The sequence below is a fragment of the Pongo pygmaeus genome, chromosome 11, assembly GCF_028885625.2.
Source record: "Pongo pygmaeus isolate AG05252 chromosome 11, NHGRI_mPonPyg2-v2.0_pri, whole genome shotgun sequence".
Taxonomy (NCBI): Eukaryota; Metazoa; Chordata; class Mammalia; order Primates; family Hominidae; genus Pongo; species Pongo pygmaeus.
In genome coordinates, this window is record NC_072384.2 from 51,114,613 (window position 1) to 51,141,502 (window position 26,890).

A 26,890-nucleotide genomic window follows, 5' to 3' on the forward strand; every position below is an offset into this window, starting at 1 on the left:
TCCCCAGCTTTTGCTGTTGTTAATCTACTTACATCACTCATGGTGATTTGGTTTACTCTGGAGAGTAAAATATCCGGTGTGTCAGGCATGACATGAATGGTGGTCTTGTCCTTGTTCCATTTTTCAGTGTAGAGCCTCTGCAATGAGAAAGTCAGGTGCATGATTTTACAGCAGGACAAGTTTGACCCAATGCTAGCAAGAGGAAGAGATTTGCAGCTCCATGGTAGAAGAGGTTAAATGTGATATTAGAGAATGGATGAAATAACAAAAAGATGGGCCAAGTAAACTAAATACACAATGAGAAAAAAAATTCTTGAATAAGGCAACCTTCTACCACCAAAGCACCAAATACCATCTTGCCCCCACCACACAACCATGTGGAGTTTTGTGGTTCTGTCACATTCTTAACATGCTGTTGAGAGATGATCTGAGGGGTCACTATGAAAGAGAACGCTCTAAACATGATGGAAGCAATAGAGTCCCCCTCCCACCACTGGGACCAAGACGATCAGTAAGAAACACTGAAGGAGACGATGGGGGCACTGCCAGGCTCAATGGCATGAACACCATGAGGGTTCCCTGGGCAAGGCTGGCAGGTGAGTCCTTACCTTGTCCATGTTCAGTTTGTTACTCTTGTTAAGTGCCTGTTCCATTGTGTCCATGGCGTACGTGAACTTCAGCTTCTCGGGGTGCTGGCGATACTTCTTCTCACTAAGAATCTCTCCTGCTTTCTTTGCCTTCTCCACCTCCAGGGACTCTATGGGCACCCAGCCGATCCCTTTCATCCAATTGGTGAAGTCAGATTTGTACAGATTCTTTACAATGAGAAAAAAAATTTCATTTCAGAAAGAGTCAAGGCTTGGGTTTCTTTGGCTACGTGATTTACTTACAATCAAAAAGAAAAGGAGAAGCTGGGAGGGGGAGAATAATCTGCCTTTTACTCCCTACAGTCTTTCAGAAGAAATTAATTATAAAAGTAATTGCATTCATAGTGGTTTTGAACAGGAAATCCTGACCCAGCAATTCCTTTAAAAAGTTAACTTTCTTGAGGAAAATAAATGAAAAATTAACAGAATTTTGCACTGGAAGGAAAATTATATAACATCTATTTGAGCCTCCTAATTTTTCATAGACATCATATGTTTGGGTCTAATACCAACATTTTAAATATATTTGTATGCACATATATAAAATTAACAACAAAGCTACCTATAGTTCACATGAGTGAAATCCTAAAACTGAGTTCTGGAGGGAATCCTTAATTACAGTGAGTGCAGCCAGGTGTGGGGTGGAGTAAGTGGTTCCTGTTTTTCCCTCCCACCCATTAGAAATGGATAACAACTTGGTAACCAGTACATACATCACTCTGAATCTGCATGGCATTCCTGGAGTGCTCCACATTCAAGGCATCGGGCAGGAGAGTGTAGTGGTGGTATGGCTGTCTGTAGTTGGTGTTGGTGGCAACCTCCTGAGATTTCTTTGCAGCTGTCACACTGACCATATCCAGAGGTGTGTGGTACTTGGTCTTGCTGGCTTCATAGCCCTTTTTGTACTCACGATCAGACTGGATTTTGGCCACATTCATGTAGTGAACCAGTTTAGGATCATCCTGAAGACTGCGAAATCCAACTTGCTTGCCTTTGGCTTTCTCGTAGGCCTCCTTATATTTGCACTATTTGAAAACAAACGGCAAACAGAAGTTGGATAGCATAGAAGTCTGATATAAACTGAATTTATACAACAAATTAAGCAAAAGCCAACTTCAGTCTGAATCTAGGTAACATCGAAGTTTCTTTTTGTATTTTAAAATAAACAATTAGCAAAATAATTTTAATGGCTCATCTTGAGACCTGCCTTGGAGATCATTAAAAATGGAATAATGGAATAGTTTATGTTAATACTCTTCATAAGTAGATTATTTGAATATACTCAAAGGTTCCTGAGAAGCTGGCTTATGAAGCATTTGATGCACACTTTTTTTGTTTTTTGTTTTTTTTTGTTGAGACAGGGTCTTGCTCTGTCCCCCCAGGCTAGAGTGCAATGGTGCAGTCATGACTCCCTGCAGCCTCTGGGGCCCTCCCTCCTCAGCTTCCCAAAGTGCTAGGAATAGACGTGTGAGCCACCATGTCTGGTCAATGTATGCTTTTTTTATGACTATATTTCCATTATTAATTTGTATTACCTTAAAAAGTATTTGTATAATTATGAGTAAATTTCAGCCCTAATACAAATTAGTATATTAATCTTGAAATTAATGCGTTTTTACTCTATCAAGGCATTTATTATGTCAGTTCATATAGGAATATAACTTAATTTGTAAAAAAAAAAATTAACTAAAGTCCTGTTATGTAATTAACTAAAATCCTGTTATATAATCCATGGAAATAGAAATACGAAAAACCAGAAAGAATTAGCAAAATATTTTTTCTGGTTTTCCATATTTCGATTTCCATGGATTTTTTTTCTTTGTGGAAATTATAAAATTAAAACACTGAATTATTTTAAGATACTTGGAGACTTTTCTAATTTAGTGATATTTTAGTATATCATGACTTTTTTCATGACAAAATCCAAATAAAAAGTGGTTTTTAAGTTCATAACAATGATACTAATGAAAGTTTTAAGTACTTCACAGTTTTTAAAAAAGAATTTTCTTCTAACAACTTTATTAAGCTTTTAAATATGTGAAAAATATTCTAAGTGAGGCAATATAAATAACGTAATTGGCAATTAGGATTTTAGGAAATATTTTTATATTATAATTTCTTTACTTGCTTCTTTATATGTACATCACATCTTATACATCACATACAGATTTTTTTTTTTCTTTTTTAGAGACGGGATCTCACTCTGTCACCCAGGCTGGAGTGCAATCACAGCTCACTGCAGCTTCAAACTCTTGGGTTAAAGAGATCCTCCCATCTCAGCCTCTCAAATAGTTGGAACTACAGGTACACGCCACCACACCTGGCTAATTTTTTTTTTATTTCTGTAGAGACAGGGTCTTGCTATGTTGCCCAGGCTGGTCTTGAATTCCTGAAGTCTTTTAGATAGAAAGTTTCCTACTTTTAAATTAGACTTACATCACTAGCAATATTCCTTGAACTTTTCGCAGCAACAATTGGGATGGCATCTGGTCTCAAATCATAGCCCTTGGCAATGGTTTTCTTCCAATCTGCTTTATAATAAGCCTTCAAAAAAGTAGAGGTTGTTTTATTATTTGACATCATTAAAAGAGGAATGAAACAGAATGCCAAAATGTTTCTTATAAAACATGTTGTAATAGATCCCTTTCTATTAAGACAATCTACGAAGTTAGGACTATTAGTTTGTCTTTTATGTATATAATTGATTTTATTTAAAAGGATCAGTAAACTGTATACACAGTATAATCTCAACTGATCAAAAAATGCATATGCTTGCATAACAAAGCAACAGAAAGGTAATGCTTTGACTGCTGGATAACAGAAGGTTTTCATTTATTTTTCATAATTTTCTATATTTTCCAACTTTTCTATAATAAATACATAATACTTTTAGAAAAAAGTTTCTTGTAATGAAGCATTTCAAGCTTATATGAAGATATGAATACTAAAACTAAAAATCCAGATGTAGTACAACTCAGCTTTAATTGATCTTAATGTTTAAATATTACTTAGAAAAATCTTTCCCCTTAATGAAACAAAAGCACAGGAATGTATAGTTGGATATGAAACAGAGCCTAAAAACATTGGAAAGAATGAATAAGCCATCTTTTAAGAAATTAACAATTTTATCCAAGTTTTATTATGTTTTTAAATTAGGATTTATCAATATCCTTTTTTAAAAAAGGAAATAATTCATAGTACTGGATTTAAACATTACCACCAATTAGATGTCTAGACTACTTAAGAGAAAGGCTAGTTACATACAAAAAAAGATTTTGTGAAGAAAACTAAACTTTTTTGGATGTTTTAATAAATAATTAAAAGTTGTAAAAAGCAATATTTTCCATACTACAGACTAGGCACGCTTGTGTTTTCCAATCTTGTCTGTCTCATGTTCCTTTTTTTTTTTAAATGGCACACAACTTACTTGACTGACTTTAAAACCCACTAATGAGTCAGCCCATAGTTTGGAAAAGTCTGTATTAAGCAAAATTTTATTGTGGCCCCCTAGGCTCATGTTGTATGGTTAAGGGTTTAATGTGGAGGCTCAGGGTCCACACTGAATTCCTCCCCGCTACAATTCTCAGGGCAAGAGTTGCAAAGAACCAGAAAGGAGAGGCCCGCATAGGCAACATTAGCACTGGGCCAAATACTCACATCACTCATGTTGAGGGCGTTGACTTTGGCTTGAATAAACTGAGGCAATTCAGGGTCAATAGTATACTTGTGCTTCAGTTTCTCTCCCTCCACCTTGTAGTTCAACTAAAAACAAAGGAGACAGCACGCACATATCATTAGCTGACATAACATAAATTTCATCAAGCAGAGACTCCTTTAAAAAGGAAGGCTATCATTTGTGTTTTCCATTTATGAGACAAATGCCTACTCTGTCATAAGGGAGGGGCCCTGGTAGATGCATTTATGTTCCCATTCTACCAGTATTTATTGGACAGCACTGTGGGCCAGGCAGGGTGGTAAGTTCTGTGTTTAAAGAGGTGAGGAAGGCAGATATGTCCTGTTGGAGCTTACTGTCCAATAGAAAGGACAGACATAAAACATGTAAACTACAAACTATCACTAGAATTTGTGATGTGTTGTCAATAGAATAATTGTAGCAAAGAAACAAGGATGGTCAGTAAAGCCACTCTGCAGAGGTAACATTTATGCTCAAACTTGGAGAGAGGGGCAGAGGAAGAGCGTTCGGGACCTGAGGCTGGAAATGGCTTGGCCACCTTGAGGAACTGAAAGCAGTCCAAGTCACAGGGCTGGAATGTGCCCGGGTAGACATGGCGGTGAAGCGGTATTTGACAGAAGGTGCAGAAGGGCCACAGAGAGGAGGGTCTTTTGTCAAGTTGATGAGTTTAGATTTCACTTCACATTCAAGAAATTCCTAAGAGGTTTTACACATAAGAGGAACATGATTTGATTCGTGTTTTAAAACAGGCTCTTGTGGTTGTTTGAGACCTCAGGCAGGGAGTCCAGATAACAGGTTATTGCAGTTGTCTACACGAGCCATACAGAAGCTGGAAGTAGGGTTGGTGGCATTTGGGAGCAGGCTGGCTGAGAGATATTTAGGAAGCTGACTCAGCAGAGGTACTGGATGTGGGAGTTCACACAGGGAGGTGTTAACAGTGACTGCCAAGTTTCCAGCTTGAGTAACGAGGTAGATGTTGATGGCATTTATTGTGATGGGGAAGACTTTATATAGTGAGTGTACAGTTTGCCTAGCTAACTGGAAAAACACCATGAGAAGTGATATCTCACTCAGTACAAAAGAAATAAAAAGAATTGACACCAGTTATTACTCCTAAGATAGAATTAACCCTTAGACATCTGTGATAATGTGGGGGCAGGAGCTAAAATCCATAGATCTTCAAATCCAAGTCAAGCAAAGCATTTCCCCACCACCTTCCAAAATCTGGGGCTAAAATACAAAAAGTCTTTGCTTTTTACTTACCCGTCTCTTTCTGGTGGAGGCATTTTAACAGAACTCTAAAATTAACAAGCCATGTGAGGCCCTGAGCATTGTAATTAGCTTCTGACAGAAAGAATAAGAGTCCATACAGACGTGGTCTCAGAATGAGATCCCAGATGACTGCAAATAAACTGCTTATCTCCTCCCTAGAGGCCTCATTCTAAGATTGCCTCTCAGAACATGCAGCTATTATGCGAGGGGATTAGGACATTATGCCTCTTCCCTGTGTGGCTAGGTAGAAATATTGCAACCAAGAGCAATAAATAGCTTGTTTTGCAATTCATACAGAGCCACAGATAATAATAGTAATAATGTTATTTCATATGTATAATGTGTATCTGCTTATGAATATCACAGGCTCTCTACGTTTGGAAAACAAAGCAAATTTGGAATAGTCCCCCATTTTCACCTCCCTGTTTTTCCCATGTTCAAGATCCCAGTTGCTTCAAAAGGCAGCCCTTTCTCTCATACCTACGAAAGCAGTTTATTTGCTAACACAGATGCATCCTCACACATTGAATTAAGAAGGATGGAGGAGCGGCTCAGACACGTGTGGTTATTTATGGGCAAATCCTTTTGAAAGGAAAGCACTCACATCACTTAGCTGCTTTGTGTTATGCTGAGCCAACACCATGCCCATGGAATCAGGCACACTTGTGAACTTGATGGTATCTGGGTGCTGTCGATACTTCCTCTCATTTAATGCATCTCCTGCTTTCTTGACCTTCTCCACCTCCAGGGAACCAGTAGGGATCCATCCGATGCCCTTGAAGAAGCTGTTATACTCATCTTTATATACATTCTGTAAAAGGATAAGCTAATATGAGAAGACACCCTGGAGAATATTCAAGGGATGTTTCTGGGATCTGCAATTCTATCCAAGGGAAATGAATAGCAACTCTTCAGCATGCTCATGTCTGACTGTCTGTCACAGAGCTTATCTGGAGTGTGTTAATAAGAAGAAGATGTTCTGTTGTTACAGTGCATTATACAACACAGAAGGGAATCTAGGTCATATATTTTCATGGGTACTGCTAAAAAAAATTTTGTCACTTTTGACAATAAATTGGTACTTTCTATAATGGTTGTTTATCTTAAAGCATTTTTTTTTCAAGTCTCTTACTGTATTACGAAGCCTAATAAAATAGAGAGAAATGATCATGCTTTAGAGTGCATTATGCAACACAGAGGGGAATCCAGGTCACTATGGGTGCTGCTAAAAAGTATTTTGTCACTTTTGACAATAAATTGGGCTTTCCTTTTGATTCCACTGAAGACTTCAAAACTAAATTACATCCATACTGTCCACGTAGGCTATGCTTGAGCTCATCTGGGGAGCAATATTTTTATTGAGTGCCAATAAATGTATAACACTTCTTTCCTTTACAGAGGACAATTCTAACAGAAATCTAGCTCCTGCAGCAGGAGATGCTCTGAATGTTAAACACCTTTCCATGCAACTCTCCATGAATCATGTTGCAAGCACAAAACCTTCCTGGTTAATTTTAGATGACTCATTACAGCGATTTACATGGATGACATTGTGACCTTGAGTTAATAAAGGAAAAAAAAAAAAACACCTTTCCCAAATTCAGGAAGGATAGAAAATTCTTCTATTTTTGCATTTTGTATTTATCACCACTGCAGCCAACCCATCAGGAATACCCATCTCCTCTTGCTGTGAATCAAAGTGGCTCTCATAGTTAGGGGAATATAGTTTTATCTTTCATCCATAAGTTAATAAAGACAACATCAATGATTATGATATAAGCACAGAAAGCAGGCAAAAACAGCTTGTCTACCATGCCTTTGGTAGTCTTTCAGTAATGGTTATTTATTCTAAAGTGCATTTTTCAAATAGCTTACTGTAGTATGAAGTCTAATAAAAGCAAGAAGTGATCATCCTTTAAGTGCAAACATCTCTGGGTCTGTTGTTACACATACTTACATCACTCTGAATTTGATTGACATTCCTCGTATGCTCAAGAATCATGGCGTCAGGTAGGTATGTGTAATGATGCAATGGCTGTTTGTAGTTGACGTTGGTAGCGACATCCTGGGCCATCTTTGCAGCTGTGATGCTAACCATGTCCCCAGGGGTATGGTAGCTGGTTTTGGTGTTCTCATAGTTCTTCTTGTATTCACGATCAGACTGCAACTTTGCCACATTCATATAGTGGACCAGCTTAGGATCATCCTGGAGGCTTCTGAAACCCACATGCTTTCCCTTTGACTTCTCATAAGCTTCCTTGTATTTATACTGTGGAGGCAGAATTGGGTTAGCAAAGTCCTAGGCATTGGTAGCATTAGTGCTGCAATTACATTCACATATAAAGACACTCAGAGCTTTGTGACTTTCTCAAGAGTGTACAAAAAATGCAAACCACAACCCCCTCCTAAAAGTTCAGTGAAAACATATATTGGAGTTACAAGCAAGTGTCACGATAAATTCAAGATCAGTTTATTTTCTTTGCTATGACTCCTACAGATAATTTGCACGTGGAACTTTATTTTAAACAAACTGAATTTTCACACTTAATATGAACATGACACATTCTAAATATAAGGCCAATATCTCTTGGTTTCATAGGGTTTCATAGGTTTCAATTTAATATGTTATTTACACCACAAATATGAGTACCAGCTATAGGATAGCTGGGCCTTCACTGACTCCTTTTATCAGCAGCTGCTTTCCAAGCTCACTGCTGAAACAGCTGCAAATAAATTAAGGAGCCACAGTAAGGACCTGCTGTGGGGTTTTCCCATCAATAAAAACCTAATGGAAAAAGTTCTGCTGTGCAAAGTCTCTCACTGCTGGAATCAGCAATGGGATATAGATTGAGCAATCTTGTAACAGGTCAGAACCTCAATTGTTATGCAAGAGAATTCAAATCCACTTAAACCCTGCAGACTTTCAGCTCCTGCTATTCAAGCCTTAATTCATAAATAAGAGTTTAGCAGGCAAAAGGATCGTCAAGTAATTTCTAGCATGTGAAAAATCACTGTGTAAGTGCTAAAAAAAGAAAAAAAAAAGAATAAAGTTATACTGTAGACTTTCACTTTCTACTTAAACTAGAAATGTGTTTCATAGTGATGTGCACTGTGTGCAGACCTTTGAGGAAGATGTTTTCAGTACCATTCCTACAAGGAAAGTAGTAGAGTTTTTACACCTCTATTTCCTATGTGGTCTGTATACCTGGTTGGTTTCTTTCTTCTCTTTTCTTAAACCAAGATTTTATTCCCTGGGATAGCGTGTAACAGTGAACTCTGCAGGGCATGCATGCTTTCTAAAAATTTTTCTTTTTCTTTTTTTTCCTTTTTTTTTTTTTTGAGATGGAGTCTCCCTCTATCACCCAGGCTGGAGTGTGCAGTGGCACAATCTCGGCTCACTGCAAGCTCCGCCTCCCGGGTTCACGCCATTCTCGGGCCTCAGTCTCCCGAGCAGCTGGGACTACAGGCGCCCGCCACCATTCGATCTCCTGACCTCGTGATCTGCCCTCCTGAAATTTTGGCCGGGCGTGAGCCACCACGCCCGGCCAAAATGTTGTTTTCCAAAGATGGAAAGGGGTAGAAGTGTATACTTTTTCTGTTATAGGAAATGGGCATCAATTTACATGAATCAAAATTATATCCTAAAAAAGTGGACTTTTCCCTCTTTGGTTTATAAAAATCTGTACATTTTATATAACATCTTTTCAATCTTTTTAATACAATTATAATGCAGGCAGTCATTTGAATTTAATGTGGTAATGTCAGTCAGGGTGTTCCCACTGAAAATAAATGTGGGCTGTCAGGGAAATGTATCAGCGAAGGTAATTTGGGCTATGAATCAAAGGAGAAAGCCACTGTCAGATTTATGACAGTTCTACCAAGTGGGGTCAACTGAAAAGAACCACAAAAATGTTTCTAAAAGTGACAGGTTTTCCAAACAATATTTTGAGAATTTAAATGCCATTAATTTAACATATTTCTTTCATTGAGGTATCAATTTAAACAAGCATTTGATTACTTTTCAAAAAAGCAAACACCTAAATTTCACCTAAAGTTTGTACTCACATCACTGGCAATGTTTCTCGATGCCTTGGCTGCAGTGATGGGAATAGCATCGCCCAGCACATTGTTGCCTTTGGCTATTAAGTCATGCCAATCCCGTTTATAACAGACCTGGACAGAAAAGCAAACAGAATGTCAGCATCTGTAAGTGATTCCTCAACTGCTGGGATTGTTTTGTTCTTTTCCAGACAGAAGTTGAAGGAATCCCCCATAGCACATACTGTTTTAGGAAATCACATTGGCAAAGTGTCACACTGCGTGTAGCATGAGATCATTGGACTCTGCACTAATTATTCACCTACATCTGGTTTTGACACATATTGAAGAGAGGAATATTGAAAGACTGGATCCAGAGAAAAACAAATAAAGGTTCTGGAAACCATGGTATGTGAGGACCAACTAGACACAATGAAGTTGTTCATTCTCATGAAAGGAACGTCAAGAGAAGTCCTGGTGGTCAGCTTTAGAAATTTTAGGGTTGTTATTTTAAAAAGGATCTCATTTATTCTTATGTTTCTGGAGGATAATAACCTCCCCCACATGCGAAACTAGGAAAACCAAGTAGAAGTTTTAGGGGAATAGATGGTGAGCTCTACATAGAGAAGAATGTTATGTCCTTTAAAGTTGTCCTGCACTTGAAAAGGCCAACTGAAGAGGTAAAGAACCATCCTTATGGGATATGTTCCAGTAGGGGATTTGTGAGAAATGGGCCTAAATAAATTGTAAAGGCACCATCCTACTCTTGAAGTCTATGATTTTATTGTCAGGTCCGAATTTCACATCCCAGCAAAGACCCTACTTACGTCACTTATATTGTAAGCATTGCACTTGGCCTGGAGAAACTGAGGAAGATCAGGACTCATGGTGTATTTATGTTTCACATCTTCTCCTTTAGCTTTGTATAAGATCTGCAATAAAATGCATTTCACATAGTACAAAAAGGAAAATCTATTAATTGTTTGCTTTAAAGAGTTATTTTTAGCACAATCACCCATGATTTTCTAGTGTTAAAAATCATCAAAGGCATTTTCCTATTTTTTAAAATAAAACAAGCATATTATTATCTTTAATACAAACAAGTCTTGTGTGTTAAAATAGAAAGAGAAAAAATCCTTAAGAAAATAGAAATTGTTCACTGCCCGAGATGAATGGAAGGTAAATTCAACCATGAAACCCTAGCAAGAATAATAGAATTCACCAAAGCCAAATCAACTTATTCTTTGCCTGTGAGTTAATAGCTCTTCCATTTTTGTTAGTTTCTGTTTTTTTATCCCTAGAGAGAAAATAATAGTTAGAATAAGTTTTTCACTTCTGCTAAAAACTTTCCAAATTATAATTGTATCAATGAAAGCATACAATAATTTCCTCATAATGTAGAGATGCTTATATATGAATCTAGCATACTCAAAAGGCTCACTATTTCATATGTGCCCTATGTTGTTACTTTAAAGAATTATATACACTTTTGACTGAAAGATGTCAAAGTATGTGATGCAGAAATCTTACCGCATCCTCCTCCTGGTATTAGAAATACATTACTTAGTTCCTAAAACTAAAATAGAGCCAGAATCACAAGTAGATTTTCAATCTCATAATTCTCATTTATCATATATATCCTTATTTCCCAGGCATGACTATATGGAATATGACATGTAAACTGGTATGCATGTACCCAAGATAAAATCTGACATGGCTAATAGCTAAATTAATCCCCAAATAATAAATAATTTCTTCTAGGACCCAAAGAGTTACCTCTAAGTCCTCATTGCCTTTAAGAACAATATCTAAGCAATGACAGATTCATGAATTCGACCTTCTACACAGCTCCTTCTCTGCCATTGCTACTGCCTTAACTTCAGTCCAATTAAGCCTTCCTTGGATTTTGGTGACAGCCTTCTAATTCATCTTCTCACCTCCAGTCTCTCCTCTTTCCAAAGTCTCCACACTTGGAGCCAGCATTGTCTTTTAAAACACAGGCCTGATAATGCGGCTCCATGGATTAAACATATTCAACATCTCTTCTTACCTACCCCCTAATATCCAGACTCTAAAAGTTAGCATACGTGTCCCTTACTAATCAGGTTACAATCCTGAACCTTTTGCTTTTACACTTTTTCATTCCTTTCCTACTGCTGTTATATTGTTCATTCCTTTTCTACTGCTGTTATATTGTTCCCTTTGCCAGGAATGCTCACTTCTCTCACTTGCCTGGGAAACTCTGGTAGGCAGTTACCCGTGTACAAGGCACCTCCCTTGTATTTAACATTTTCCTCTCCTGTGGCATTTGTCTCTCTGGATGACAATGCTCTGTTTGTAGCCATGTCTTATGCTCTTACCCTACATTCTTGTGAATTTCTATATCCCATGAATCCTCATCTATTTCATCTTTATGCCATCAGCAGGTAATATAGTGCCTGGCACATGGTAAATGTACAAAAAGCATTCATTAAATAAATAAACGAGCGAATGCTTTTGATCTTCTGTATACGAAACTTTCCTTTAGAAACTTTGACTTTAGCCAGAGCATAGACGCTGCTCATGGACAGGCAGGCAAACGATACTCACCTCAATCAGATGTAAGTTAAAAAGTCTCTGTGATAATTGTGTATGCTGAATTCTTAGGAGCAAAAACATATATTCATATGTATTACTTCTCTGTATTAACGTCTTACATATGAAAAGAAAATATGAGAAACTTAACATAGAATTGAATACAACAAATCTGCCAAAATAAAGTGTCTGGGAGTTAAGCTTAAATTCTGTGTATGTATGTGTTTGCATGTGTATGTGTGTAGTCCTAGAATTTTTTCACCATGTCAAGTTTATTCAATAACACAATATTTCAAAGACAGTTAAAAAGGAAATTTTTTTTAAAAAGGAAGATAAAAAGCAAGAGAGAAGAAAATGTTAGTGCCCAAACTACACATAACTGTAATTTTTAAAAAATTAAATAAACAAAATAATAAATTTAAAATGGAAAGATATTGGCCCAGAAAAAAAAATATTGGGCTGCTGTTTACTTTTCTAAAAAGCTTCCTCCATATCCTCTGTCCTCTCTATTTTATCGTACTCACATCACTGACTTGCTTCGTGTTCTGTTTTGCCTGGACCATAACTGGGGAGTCCACGATGCTGGTAAATTTGAGGGTGTCTGGATGTTGCCTGTACTTCTTTTCATTTAGAGCATCACTGGCCTTTTTAACTTTTTCGACGTCAAGACTGCCGATAGGAATCCAGCCAATGCCTTTCATCCAGTTGTTGTAGTCTTCCTTGTAGACGTTCTACAGCAATGGAGAAAAGAGGAGTGAGGGCCTAGGCCAGGGTTCTTTTCATGGCAGGCTCTGAACTTAACGGGGGGTTTCTTGAGGAGTAAATGACACTTACATCACTCTGTATCTGCATCATGTTCTTAGACAGCTCCAGGTCCATGGCATCAGGCAAGTAGGTGTAATGATGGAGAGAATGCTTATAGTTGACATTGCTGACCACGTCCTGGGCTTTCTTAGCTGCCACGACGTTGAACATATCATGGGGCGTGTTGTATTTGGTCTTTGTCTTCTCATAGTCTTTTTTATACTCCCGATCTGATTGTACCTTGGCCACGTTCATATAATGAACGAGTTTAGGGTCATCTTGAAGACTTTGGAAGCCAACCATTTTCCCTTTAGCATTTTCATAGTCTTTTTTGTACTGAACCTATTGTAAACAAAGGTGGGCATAATTTAAAATGTAGTTTTGAAGGTTTTACTAAACAAGGAGGCCATGATTTGAAGTAATTGAACTTCCCGAAAATTACTGTACTTCAATAACCAAACAATTAACAATTCACTTGTATATACTCTGAAATGTAGCCTGCTTAAAATAAAAATGTTATGTATTATGGAACCCATTTGATTGTCTATAGCTGTCTCTACCTATCCAAGTGAGGTTGAGATGGGGCATTACCATAATTTGTGTCAGTGACAAAATAGATCTTTATATTCTTCCTTTGCATTTAGACATTAGTAGAGAAAAATGAAAAGATAAATATGTCACAATCTCTACCAATTATATTGTGCTACTAGAATACAAGTAGCTGGATATTTAATTAGTTTTAGAATTTTTAGTAGTAGTGGTAGGATGTTAATATTAATGATAGTAGAATTTAATAAGTCCTTGGATATTCAAAGGGAGACCCAGAGCCAGGAGGGGGTAAACACTAACTGGCTCTGGATAACAAAGTGAGGGGGACTGAGCTTCCTCGGAGACATGTAGAGGGCACTGTGGGACACTGAGAAGCAGAGACATGAGGGAACGTTCGTGGTATGTTGGGGCAGGGGCAGCTGGAGGAAAGTACCCACAGAGAAAGGGGGTGGGTGAGAAATTCTGGGTGGGACAGGGGCATTTCAGAACGAGGACATTTGTTATTCAATCATCACATATTTACACTGGATCGATGTAAACCTAATTTCAAACAATCAGTAAAGTGGTGTTTGGGACTCTGGGAAGTCAAAAGGAAGGGGCTATGTTTCATTTCTGGGTCATACAGAGCAGCAAGAGGAGACCCGCAGGAGGAGGGTGTAGATGTGAGCTCAAGCCAGCCAGGAGCCAGAGGTAAGCAGAGAAACAAAAACCTCGGAGACTCCACAGAAATCATGGGGAAGGGGATTCCACTCCCTATAGAATAACAGATGGGGGCTTGAGACAATTTTATTTAAATCTCAAAGAGCAAAGTGACTTCAGTTCACATCTTGGTTAAAGATAAATAGGATAAGAAATAAAATTCTTAACTGTAATAGAACCCAAAGACTGGCTATTAAGAGGTGGTGAAATTGAGGCCTATTCACCTGCCTACAGAAGGAATGAAGGAAAAAGGGAGAGGAAAGGGAAAGAAGGAAATCATATAAATTAATAAAATTTTGAGATAACATTTTACCATCAGGAGGCTATTATGACTTAAATGGTAAGTCACTTCTGGATGTCCACAAGAGAAGTAATGTGAGTTAGTGTAGAACTATACATGAGAATTTTAAATGAGGGGGCTTGATTAGAACTGATCAGTAGAAGGTTATACAAATCCTTTCCCCCTAGAAAATTTAAATCTATTTAGGGAACTTTATTTCCTAAATAGTTTTCAATCAGATTTGCTTCCAACTGGGGACCGCATGCATGGAGACTTTTGGGTCATCGTCAGACCCCAAACCCTCCCACCCACATTTTCTAGTTGCCCATGTATGACTACAGCTGGACTTACATCACTCGCTGCCTGCCTGGCAGCTTTGGCAGCTCTGATGGGAATCGCATCAGTTCTCAGGTCATATCCCTTCTTGCTCAAGTCTTTCAAGTCTGCTTTGTACATATTCTGAAAGAAAAATGTCATTTAAGTACAACTTAGAGACTGTGTTAGTAAAGTCTGGACACACATGTCAGCCCGTGAGTCCACCCACGCACCTCACTGATATTGTAGGCATTAACTTTAGCCTGGATGAACTGGGGCAGGTCTGGTGGCAGGTTGTATTTGTGAATAATTTCCTCTCCTTTGGCTTTGTAAGCGATCTGAAAGAGAAAAAAATGCATAAACAAACAAATAAAGTAGGAAGAAAATTTAATGGCACCAGAAAATAATTTCCTAATGGATCATATTTCACAGAGGTGGTTTTAGGAAGGACACTCTTTGTGCATTTGCATATTCATGTGCAAATATCTGTAGGCATTCAAGGTCACATATGCAGTTGCTTAGGATCCTGTCTCAGTGCTTATACAGTTTTGCAAAGATCCCTTGGAACTTGCAGTAGGAACCTCTGGGCCTAGCTCAGGAAAGTGTAATAGGGTAGAATACACCAACCACCTATATTATATTTTGTGGGCAATTAAAAGGACTTGGGGTGGTCTTGATTATATATGATTTTTTTTTTAGCGCTGACTTAAAATATAACTGCTCCCCATTTGATATACTCATTCTTTCTGGTCTTTCCTAGAAAAAGGCTTGTAGTTTTTGTTGTCATTAAGAGAAGTCCCTCTTACCTTTTCCTTAGAAAGAAATGTCAAATGGCTAAAAGGACAGTCAGCACAATATACATTACTGTAAATATATGAATTAGGCATGTTTTATTAATGAACAGCTGGGGAATTCTACAGATGCCTGTGTAATTGGGTCTCTTCATTTTGTATAATAACTAGAGGTGATCAGTACATTTGAAATACAAATGTATTTGTATTAGTTAACATCTATTAACATATAGATAGCATTAACACTTACATCACTCCTCTGGGCCTGGTTAATTTTAGACTGTACTGTAATTGGAGCATCTTCAATCGAGGTAAACTTGAGTGTGTCTGGATGTTGGCGATATTTTTTCTGTTTGGCAAATCAAAAAGAGAAAAACAATCTTGTTTTCCACTGAAGATTAATATGTCAAAATCCTTGAAATTTATTTTGAAGCGACAAGGAAGAGTTTTTCATGATTTTAAAATGCAAAAACACTAGATTCTTGATTGGCTTGATGAATGCAATACAAAAGTCAATATCTTTGAAAATCCATTTAATTGTGGATAGTTTGGGACAGCACAGACACATATACTGCTCTCAGGAACCAGACAGACTCCTTTCTTAATTTCTTGCCTATGACATGAAAGAAGATACCCTCAGCTAAGCAGAATCTGGAAACATCACAGAGTTTTCTAAAGGTTTAACAGAAAAGCAAGCAAGGAGATTGGAGTGTCTTTGCATGACACAAACAAGTTCTCTTTTTCGCTGTTACTCCATCAGCAAATGGCCTCAAGAAGCTGTCCGGTTGAGGAAGGAGGAATTGAGAAACTAGGCCAACAGCTAGGAATTATTATTAAGAGAGACAGGACTTTTGCTCTGCAAGTCTTAATGTGGTTAGTACATAAGTTATCACCAAAGCGCTGAAGGGGCACTGCAGAGGAGACCCTGGGGAGGTGTGCCCACTAGGAGGTGGCAACTTCTAGCTACCTTACTCCTGTATGTGTCCCTATTTATTTTCCCAGTCCTCTTCCTTTGTGCATATTGTACATCCCACTTAGCATCATCACTGTTTCAGCTTCAGACTTCTAAAAACCACTAACCCAGAACTTTATTCTGGAAGATCTTTGGGCAGACAAAATGGTTTTCATTGAAAACAAAACACTGAAAAAGAAGTAAAACTTGAGCATGGAAGACAACTCTCATACCACACCTCTGTCCTTTGGGTAGTCTGCCCTCCTTGAGGATGTACTCACCTGACAGCAGTGAGACTCTTCAACTGTCACAGAGGAGGGACAGATAATCTTGCTGCCTTATGAGCCTCAAGATCATCACTATTTTTTCTTACACTGAATTATAATTTATACATTACTTCAAAGTCAACCAGAATATGACATATGGAATAATTCTTCAAAGAAGATTTATATAATAGCTGTATTATTCATAATCACAAAAAAATAGAAACCATCCAGATATCCCCCAACCAGTGAAGCAATAATAACAATGTGGTATGTATTATGCTGGGGCAAAAGTAACTGTGCTTCTTGCCATTACTTTTAATGTCAAAACTACAATTACTTTTGTACCAACCTAATAAATCCATACAAAAGATTTACTTAATAATTTTAAAAAACCAAATTACAAGCAGAAACATTACACGAAGTGAAAGAAGCCAGACACAAAATAAATTTCTAGAAAAGATAAAACTTTGGAGACAGAATGCAAATCAGTGGTTGCCTGGGGCTGAAGATGAGAGCTGGAATTTTGGGGGGAAACTTTTTGGGGTGCTGGCAGCATTTTAAAACTCAATTGCAGTGATGACTGCACAATTACATGAATTTATTAAAACTTGTCAAGATGTACACTTAACATGAGTGACTTTTATTGTATGCAAGTTATACCTTAATAAAATTGTTAAAAATATTTCTATAATAAATGGTTAACATAAATGAATGGTTAACATAAATGGTTAAGAAGTTATACCTTAATAAAATTGTTAAAAATATTTCTGTAAAGAATGGTTAACATAAATGATTTTGGTAATATAAAGGCTTGTGCTGGTCTAGCTGGGTAATTCGTACACGTGGTAAGCTCTTTTCCTCAGCAACAGTGACTGAGAATGAAGCAATGAAGGAACACTGCCCATGCTTTTGAGAGCTTTAACACAACACAATCACCACTCTCCCTCTGACACACCCAGTGGCTTTACCTCATTGAGGATGTCTGAAGCTCGCTTTGCCTTTTCCATTTCTAAGGACCCAAAAGGCACCCAGCCACAACCTTTCATCCAGCTATTGTAGTCAGCTTTGTATTCAACCTAAAACACCAAGAGAAAGGTTACATTTCTTTGCTGTGTCATCCTCATTATGTAAAATCATCAAAGTTTTACCCAAAACAATGTTTTTGAGATTTCTGACCAGCTTCCTTACTCCAGACATTAAGGTTATTTTATATATTTCTTTGGTGAGATATAGTAACAGCTCTTAGATTTTTGCTTTCCTTCTAACTGGCATATGTTCCATTCCATCCTTATTTCCAACTTAATGGAAGTCTGTGGTACTCTAATTCCAACCTGGAAAATGCTCAAGTCAAAGCCGCACTTCAAAGAGTAAGTGAAATTGTCAGTTAACCAAATGTGAGACGTTTGTTCCCTGGAACTTTAAGTATTATGTTTCTATCAAATTAAAATAGAAGGCCACATTGAAGGTGGGTTATTTGCTCATTTTCTAATTTCCTAATTGTATAAGACTTAATAGAATTATTTGTACTAAGTATTTGCACACATGGCCCTTCATGTGTACTGGTCAAGTTTGGAGTGTTTCTACATTGGCTAACAAAACACTTTAAAATAGTTGCACTCGTTAATTTGCATAAGAGAACAGTTATTATTTGGAATTGGTCCTAGTTGAGGCACAGTTACTTGATGCTATTAAAATGCTACTCTTGTTGTCTGACCATAAGTGGTATCAAAAATTTACATTTTAGATACAAAATTCAAACTGTTGTTTTTTACTCTGGGCATTTTAAGTAGAATGGAAAATCAAGAAAGCATTTAGTTCCCGCCTGTCAGAGGCTTATGATCTATTTGAGACGAAAAAACATAACAAAATCAAACTAATAACAAGTAGAATAACATTGTAAAATATAGAATTGTTAGTGGTAAGAATGTAAAATTTTGCAGCTGCTGCAGAAAACAGTATGGTGGTTCCTCTACAAATAAAAAATAGAGCTACCATGTGATCCAACTATTCAACTTCTGGGTTTATACCCAAAAGAATCGAAAGCAGGATCTCAAAGAGATATTCACATGCCCATATTCATAGCAGCATTATTCAAAATAGCTTAAAGGTGGAAGCAACCCAAATGTCTATCAATAGATGAATGGGTGAATAAAATGTGGCATATCGATACAATAGAATATTATTCACCCTTAAAAATGAAGGAAATTCTGATACATGCTACAACATGGGTGAACCTTGAGGACATTTTGCTAAGTGAAATAAGCCAATCACAAAGAGACAAATACTGTGTGACTTCACATATATGAGGTATCTAGGGTTAGTCAAACTTAGAAACAAAGCATAGATTGGTGATTGCCACAAGCTAGGGGAAGAAGGAAAATGGGAGTTGCTATTTAATGAATATAGAATTTCAGTCTGGTAAGATGAAAAGGCTCTGGAGATTGGTTGTACAACAATGTTAATATACTTAACACCACTGAACTGTACATTTGAAAATTGCAAAGGTGGTAAATTTATGTTATGTGTATTTTGTCATATTTTAAAAAATAGAATTGTTAGGATGAAGTATTCAGTTGTGTAGTTTGGATGAATGAATTTGCTTAAAGAAGTTCTGATCTGCAGAAAAAAACAGTTATAAATATTTATGTTATATCATATATTTTCTTTTCAGATAGCAATCTATGTAAAAATCATTGATAATGATGAATGTGATGATTATGATAATAGCGATGATAAATACTGAATGTTTATTGAGAACTCACCAGGGACTGGCACCATGCTAAGTATTTTGCATGCATTTACATCCTCCAAACAATGTTTCTGATTTATTTCCATTTTACAGAGGAGGACCCTAAACTTAGCAAGGTTGATATATTTCCCAGAGGGAAACAGTGATGGGGTGCATGCCAGATCAGTTCTTCCTAACCTTGAAGGGCATGCTCTTATAGAACCACAAGGGTCGTTTGCTTACATACATAGGACAATGCAGATACCTCAGAGAAGTGCAAAAACCTCACTCAACTTCGAAGTCCATTTCAGTTTCCATCTTTTTAAAAGAGGGGCTACAGAAACCCTGGTTACTCACATCGCTCTGTAGCGCATACGCCTTCTTGGCAAGGTCCACATTGATGCTATCGGGCGGGTAGCTGTAACTGTGTAAGATGTGCTTATAATCAACGTCGCTGGCAATTGCCTGAGATTTCTTAGCTTGAGTGACTTGGAGCATATCAAGAGGTGCCGTGTAGACAGTTTTTGACTTTTCATAATCTTTTCGATATTCGTGCTGTGAATAGGAAATTATCATTTATTATCACAAATCCTCAATGGTTTCCAGAAAAGACAGAGATATTTCATAAACAATAAATACAAGTTAGAGAAAGAGTCAAACATCTGAGTAGTTATTTTGCCCAAAAATGTGTTCATATGTTACATACCATTGAAATTCCCCCAAAAAGCACACATGGGCAGACCTTCTCAAATCAATGAGAAACTGTCTGGGTCACAGCAGACAACGGGCCACAGCTTCTGCTTCAGTCAGGAACAGGAATGATTTTATTCTAAAACAGGGTTTCTCAAGGACCACTAACAAGTGTTACTATTATTAATGTAATTTAACCTATGAAGAGTTTTCAGTAAAGAAGCATTTTTTAATTGTAATGAAAACCATATGACAATTGGATTTTAACAAAATGACTACTTCATACACAGGGCTGTAGACTTAGTTTATTGGCTGTATAGAGTCATTTTCGAATGGATAGTCAACTGGTTTTTTAACCTACTATTGACAGGAGATAAGCCCCACTGAGAATCTCAAAGGTTGTTTTCATATCAAGTTCAATTTGGGCAGCAATTTAAAAGAAGCTTCAGATTGCAGCAGTTAAAAGACTTCATAGGAGAAAAGTTTGAGAAACTGAGCCATTAAAATAACGTTGGCCCTTCCGTACAGCATTATAAACCAAATGTCCTGACTGGGCCTCAAGGACTCCCTTCATTGCCTGGTTTTCTGGAATGGTTAGACAAGGTGCTAATTGGGTCAAATTCCCAGCTTCATTGTATCCACTCACCAATTACTTTGATAGAAAAATTTTGACCCACTGCCTTTAAGAAAATTCTAAACTCATCCTAGTTCCCCATGGTCACATATGTGTTAGAGACAGTGACCCAGCTGGCAAGTACAGATGTGCACTACAAATCTTCTGTAACAATTCCTTTTGCAAACGATCTGATCCTTTGGCTTTCTAAGGGAACTTGATCTTCCTTCTCATATTTTGTGGGTGGTCACTTTCACTGAATATATTTATTACTTAACTATAAAATTGAGACCCTGGTTTATAAAAATAAATATGGAAACTTTGTGATAGTTTGCAACAACATTGAAAACAACAGTTTGTCTTCGTTAGAAATAAACTGATAAAGCAATAAATATTGCAACAGCAGTAAGTGTGTGGGAGTATTTCTGAAGAAATTGTTGTTACTGTTTTGTTCATGTTCACACCAGCTGACACATACCAGTACATATAAAATGTTGTCAAAGATCCAAATGGCTTTAAAAGATTCTTTTTAAAAAGCCATTCATATTCTATATCTGCAGCTTAGCATTTTGCCTGGATATTATATGAGAATGACTCATTTGCTATGTGTTTTGGTCATCTACATCAATCAATTAACAAATATTTATTGGGCATTTATCATGTGCCTACTGCTGGGTTCTGTGATACGAATAAAAACAAAAGATAAAAATACACATGCTATCAATGGGGAGTTATATCCTTCTTGAGTTGAAAAGACTCAACTAGTGAACAAAATAGTAATATAAGTGAGCACTGTATACTGACATAATTCACTGTGAAGTTACTAGAGAAAATCACAGAATTACAAGTTTTAAAGTGCTATGTAATGACAGAATAAATGCGAAATGAATTAAAGGGGTATGTATAGATCATTATATAAAAGCATGGTGAAAACTAAATGATACAAATACCCTTCTCTTTCATCATAAAAAAACTAGTATCTGCAAGCTACACTGAATATTCTCAGTACTCTTAAGGGATTCTCTAAACATTTTATACACAATATATACTATAATTTGCAATAGTAGATGTTTGTTTCCCTGTACTAAGAATTTTAACTGGAAAATGTTACATGGCTCACAGATGAGCCTTAAGCAACCCATGAGTTCACCAAAATTCAGGCAAAAGGCATGAAAAGAAATGTTCATTTTCTAGATAGATGATTCAAATCTTTTATCAGAGTCTCAGAGGGGTTTATAATCAATGGAGTCTTTTTCTTGGATCTAGACCAAACTCATTACTAAAGTCAATGAAGAACAATACTCTATTAAGATTTTTGTGACTCATAAATGTCTTCCAAAGTAAAGACAGTTTGAAAATTATCATTTTAAAAATTATTTTTCAATTAGAAGAAAATATGAAAATATCTAGTGATGTTTTCCAAAAGGTTTTAAGAATACAATCAATATTCTATTAAATATTAATGCATACATTTTTCAAAGTGAAATGGACATCAAGTACAAATCAGTAATTTCTCCCCTCAAATGTGGGAGGCACAATAATCCAGGGCATCATTCTGAAGTTCTCTACAGCAGTACACTTGTGAATGTGAAAGAGCCCATGCTCATGAAATTCTTTTCCACACTACTACCCTTGGGCATCGTAACAGGGAGTCCATCCTGAAAACAAGACAGATTCACAAAGACACTCACATCACTCTGGTTTTTGGCTGTCTTCAAGGAGTGCAGCATCTTGGGATCGTCATTAATGCTGAGGGCTCCAATCATTTTCCCTTTGCTCTTTTCATAGTCTTTCTTGTACATCACCTGCAAAGACATCACACATGCCAGATCCCACTCACCAGGAAATGTCCCCAAGACCACCCTGTCCAGGTCCCCAGGTCCCCGGGCCACACTCACATCACTGGTGTTCTTGGTGTTGGCTTTGGCTGCCAACAGGGGAATGGCGTCCACTTTAATGTCAAATTTCTTGGCTTTGCTCTTCTCCCAGTCTTGCTTATAAACATTCTGGACAAGAAAAATTCAGCAAAGGAATGATAAGAACAACAGTGTAATCCAGTAAAAAAATAAAAACATATTGAGAATTTGTGTATATATAGACTTATTTCTCCTATAAAAACTATATTTATCAAATTGTAGTTTAAGTATTGATTTATCTATCATCCAGTTTCTTTCTCCCTACCACTAAATAAGTATCAACTACTCTTTTTAATGTTCTGTAAACTTTCTAAACACTCTGCTATCCTGATTTACATAAGGATGCTATAAAATGACACTCACTTGGAGAAGGTGAAATGTGAAATTTACATGGGAAAGGTGTTGTAAAACTCCAGGGAATAGCAGACGGGTAATTGGAGATCTTCTAATAGTAACAGAGACCATAGAAAATGAAATCTGATAGCTAAGTAGGAGTTTTAAGACCTTAAGACTTAATAGCTCCACTTACACGGTAACCATCTTAACAGTTGTTTATTTGCACAATTCCTAGTCTTGTCTTTTAAAATTTATAACATTTTCTCTTTTCATGCACACCAAACATAGTCTTCTGTGGCTTTGGTACTTACATCACTCAGATTATAGGCATTGACTCTGTGTTGGATAAACTGTGGAGCATCTGCTGGTATATGGCACTTGAACTTCTCACCTTCATGTTTTGCTTTGTAATTCAGCTGAAAAACAAAGGATATTCCAACAGTTCAGGGGAACTTCTTTGAATTTATTTAGGACAGCATATGTAGCTAAGGCATTAGTGCCCTTTTTAGAAAAATGCCTCAAAGAGATACTCAATTCAGTCAAAGTCTCGCACAGGATTCAAACTTTCATCCCCTACTTCAGGGACTGTGGCACAGTCCTCCTTTATCCTTGGGTGATACTTTTCAAGACCCCCAGTAGCTGCCTGAAATCATAGATAGCACTGAACCCTATATATACCATGTTCTTTCCTATACATATATACCTGTGATAAAGTTTAATTTATATATTAGGCACAGTAAGAGATTAACAACAATAACTAATAAATAAAAAAATTATAACAAAACTGTAATAAAAGCTATGTGGATGTGGTTTCTCTCTCTCAAAATATCTTACTGTATGTTTTCACCCTTCTTGATAAAGAAGGGACAAAGGGGGATGGTGTGAGATTTCATCATGCTACTCAGAACAACATGCAATTTAAGACTTATGAATTGTTTGTTTCTGGAATTTTCCACTTCATGTTTTCAGGCCATGGTTGACTGCAGGTAACTGAAATTACGGAAAGCAAAACCGTGGATAAGGGGGATTGCTGTGTAACCATACTTTGTGCCGCCAGCTGCCATTGCATAGATTCTGTTATATACACAGGAACACATTTCCAATCTATACTGCGAGGATGTGTCTAGAGAGCATGAACTTCTGTAATTAAAGCACTAACAATAACAATAATAATTCTAAATAAAATACCAGCACAGTTTAAAAGATATATAAATTACTCTTTTTTTTTTTGAGACAGGGTCTGGCTCCATCACCCAGGCTGGAGTACAGTGACACAATCTCGGCTCACTGCAACCTCCGCCTCCCAGGCTCAAGTGATCCTCCCACCTCAGCCTCCTGAGTAGCTGAGACTACAGGCATGTGCCGCCATACCCAGCTAATTTTTTAATTTTTTTGTAGTGATGGGGTTTACCATGTTGCCCAGGCTAGTTTCAAACTCCTAGGCTCAACTGATCTGCCTGCCTCAGCCTCCCAAAGTGCTGGGATCACAGGCATGAGCCACCGCACCTGGCTGTGAATTCTTATTTAAATTATTAAACATAGAACTTTATTTAAATTTTTTAAAAGTTGACGTTAGGTGTAAGGAAGGGAGTGTAAAGAATGGATGAGGCTGTTTAAATTTTGGAGCCGAAGGCAAAAATGCACAAGATTGAGAACTATGCAAGAAGTAATTCCAAGGCAGAGTCCATTGCCTACCTAAGCCCATAAGAAGAGTGACTGATAGTGACTGTGACCACATACAGCACTATATTTCTCTGCAGCTTGCTGAGTTCAGCTAGATCAGTGATGTTAGTGTTTAGCTGTTCTTTATTGGGACACAAAATATTAAGATGCTCAGAAAAGTGGCACAGGAGCAGAAATGACTTCTGAGTTATACTGATGCCATTCTCCTCTTTACTAATTGGATATGAGCTTATTTGTGTCATTAAAACATATTTTATAGTAGGACAAACTGTATCTTTCACTTACCTATCTTGAGAAGGGTGTACTACTCTCTAGGACTTAGCTATGTTAGCACCTTACTGTTTAAAGAGTAGCCTACCAATCACAGCATCAGCATCACCTAGGAGCTTATTAGAAAGTCAGAATATGGAGTCCCCTAGATCTACTGAATTAGAATCTGCTCTTCAACGGGGTCAGCAGGCGATTGCATGAATGTGGATGTCTGAGAAGCCCTGCTGCTTTCCCTCTGATCTTGGCATGACTGGACCACACCTGTCTTAGACTTTCTTTGACCACTCAATCTAAAGTGCCCATCCAGTTCTTTCTTTGATGTCATCCCACTTTAATTCTGTAGCATCATTCTATATTAGTTCTCTTATCACTGTTTGATGTCTGTCTTGTTACTGTGCCCTTTCTTTTTGTAAAGTCTTTGTTAGCAAATTCTAGAATCGGAAATATTTGCCTTGTCCTACACAAATAGATGCTTTTGTTGTCACTATTTAAGTTGGCACGAAGTTTTAGTGTGCATGTGACAGATCCTAATGAATAAGTAAGATAGTCCCACTAAAAATCAGTGAGTTATTAAAAAATATTTATTTTTATTATTGTCTAACACAACTTTCCTCAGGCTACAATTCAATCTAGCAGCCTCATTTGTGTTTTATTAAACAAATCTTGAAAAATAATAATATTGGGATGGTAGATGAGCTCATGAAGATTAAGCATGTAAATGCTTACATTTTAAATGAGCAAAGCACTCTGGGTCACCCACGCTTGCATAAATCAAAGCACTTACATCACTAAGCTGTTTCGTGTTGAGCTGGGCTTGCAACAGTACAGGAGAATCAGTGACTGCCGTGAATTTAGTCTTATCTGGATGAACTTTGTAGGTATGCTAGAAAAAAAGATGTTCTTTAATGAAATTTATAATGTATTTATACATTATAATGTGTCAGTATATTCTTGGTTATACATGCGCTAATATAAAAAATGGTTCCAGGTCATAACAGAGTTTATTTTGTTCCTGAAAACTTAGTTGATGCGTTTCCATTCTCACTTCTCTGTCTGTCTGTCTCTCTCTTTTTCCTTTAATCCCCACTTCCCAAGTTGCCTCTGGTCTGCCTACAGCAACTCAGCAACCAGATTAACCTTCCCCTGCTGAAGCCTTACACAGTAACTCTTTAGTGAACTTGGTACTCAGCCTCAACTGCACGTTGGCTTATGATCCCTACAGAATCCATCCCCTCCTTCATCTCCAACCATTTCAGCTCTTACTAATGCCTTCCTCCCCAGTAAATTTCAGCCACCCCATCCTTTCAATTCCTTAAATGCTCAGCTTGTTCTCTCCTGAGGCCATTCTTCCCTGCTGCTCTTCCCCTGACCTTGGCCTGGCTGGTCATGCCTGTTTTAGACCTTCCTTGACCACCCAACCTAAGATGCCCATCTGGTCACTCTCTCACACATTGTCCTATTTTAATTCTGTAGCATCATCCTATATTAGTTTTCTTATCATTGCTTGATATCTTTCTTATTTCTGTGCTCCTTCCTTTGTTTATTACTTGTCTCCTCCACTCCAGTGGGAGCTCAAGAGGTGGCTGGCTTTTTCTCTTTCTCAGCACCAAGGAAAGTGCCTGGCCCAGGATGGCTTCTCACATAGAATGTGTTAAATAATGAACACCTATCTTAAATCTGCATGTCCTTCTTTTGCCCCAAATTCGTGTAGATATAAACTAATGAAAATTAAGATTTATAAAATCTGAAATTTTGTAACAAATGGCCCTCCTC

The 26,890-nt window shown here is 37.3% G+C and overlaps 1 protein-coding gene across 4 annotated transcripts in view; it reads right to left on the reverse strand.

The window, feature by feature from the left end:
• The window catches only part of NEB (nebulin), a 247,776-nt gene that overhangs the window by 186,232 nt on the left and 34,654 nt on the right, over positions 1-26,890 (reverse strand). For all 4 annotated transcript variants that reach the window (XM_054478963.2, XM_054478962.2, XM_054478961.2 and 1 more), the window contains exons 22-41: positions 25,902-26,000; positions 23,476-23,580; positions 22,811-22,918; positions 22,604-22,717; positions 19,967-20,164; positions 17,850-17,957; positions 15,914-16,012; positions 15,106-15,210; positions 14,909-15,016; positions 13,060-13,371; positions 12,750-12,956; positions 10,479-10,583; positions 9,679-9,786; positions 7,571-7,882; positions 6,218-6,424; positions 4,305-4,409; positions 3,084-3,191; positions 1,361-1,672; positions 609-815; positions 33-137 (exon numbers count right to left, since the gene is read on the reverse strand). In XM_054478963.2, coding sequence (XP_054334938.1) covers positions 33-137; positions 609-815; positions 1,361-1,672; positions 3,084-3,191; positions 4,305-4,409; positions 6,218-6,424; positions 7,571-7,882; positions 9,679-9,786; positions 10,479-10,583; positions 12,750-12,956; positions 13,060-13,371; positions 14,909-15,016; positions 15,106-15,210; positions 15,914-16,012; positions 17,850-17,957; positions 19,967-20,164; positions 22,604-22,717; positions 22,811-22,918; positions 23,476-23,580; positions 25,902-26,000 — 3,132 coding nt within the window. The remainder of the gene's footprint in view (positions 1-32; positions 138-608; positions 816-1,360; positions 1,673-3,083; positions 3,192-4,304; positions 4,410-6,217; positions 6,425-7,570; positions 7,883-9,678; positions 9,787-10,478; positions 10,584-12,749; positions 12,957-13,059; positions 13,372-14,908; positions 15,017-15,105; positions 15,211-15,913; positions 16,013-17,849; positions 17,958-19,966; positions 20,165-22,603; positions 22,718-22,810; positions 22,919-23,475; positions 23,581-25,901; positions 26,001-26,890) is intronic.